Source organism: Nestor notabilis, unplaced genomic scaffold, assembly GCF_000696875.1.
Source record: "Nestor notabilis isolate BGI_N333 unplaced genomic scaffold, ASM69687v1 scaffold28245, whole genome shotgun sequence".
Taxonomy (NCBI): Eukaryota; Metazoa; Chordata; class Aves; order Psittaciformes; family Psittacidae; genus Nestor; species Nestor notabilis.
Window position 1 is genome coordinate 1 of NW_009931000.1, and position 207 is coordinate 207.

The window sequence follows — 207 nt, forward strand, 5'->3', positions numbered from 1 at the left end:
ACGCCGCCGGCTTCCGGCGCTTGTAACGCTGGTTTTATCCCCGCAGGCGATTAATCTTCAGCGATGTCTTTCATTTTCGAATGGATCTACAACGGCTTCAGCAGCGTGCTGCAGTTCCTAGGTAATGCCACGTTACATGAGTTAAGAAGCTCAGCTCGGGCTGTGGCAGCTGCTCTTAGGGCAGTTTGGGTTTTGCCACTTGCCCGA

At 53.6% G+C, this 207-nt stretch overlaps 1 protein-coding gene across 1 annotated transcript in view; it reads left to right on the forward strand.

Annotated features, from left to right (window-relative positions):
• Positions 1–40: 40 nt before the first annotated feature.
• The window catches only part of LOC104406634 (GTP-binding protein SAR1a), a gene marked incomplete at its 3' end in the record, with an annotated part of 3038 nt that continues 2871 nt past the window's right edge, over positions 41–207 (forward strand). The window contains exon 1 of the mRNA XM_010015683.1: positions 41–121. Within this exon, the coding sequence (XP_010013985.1) occupies positions 64–121 (58 nt within the window). The remainder of the gene's footprint in view (positions 122–207) is intronic.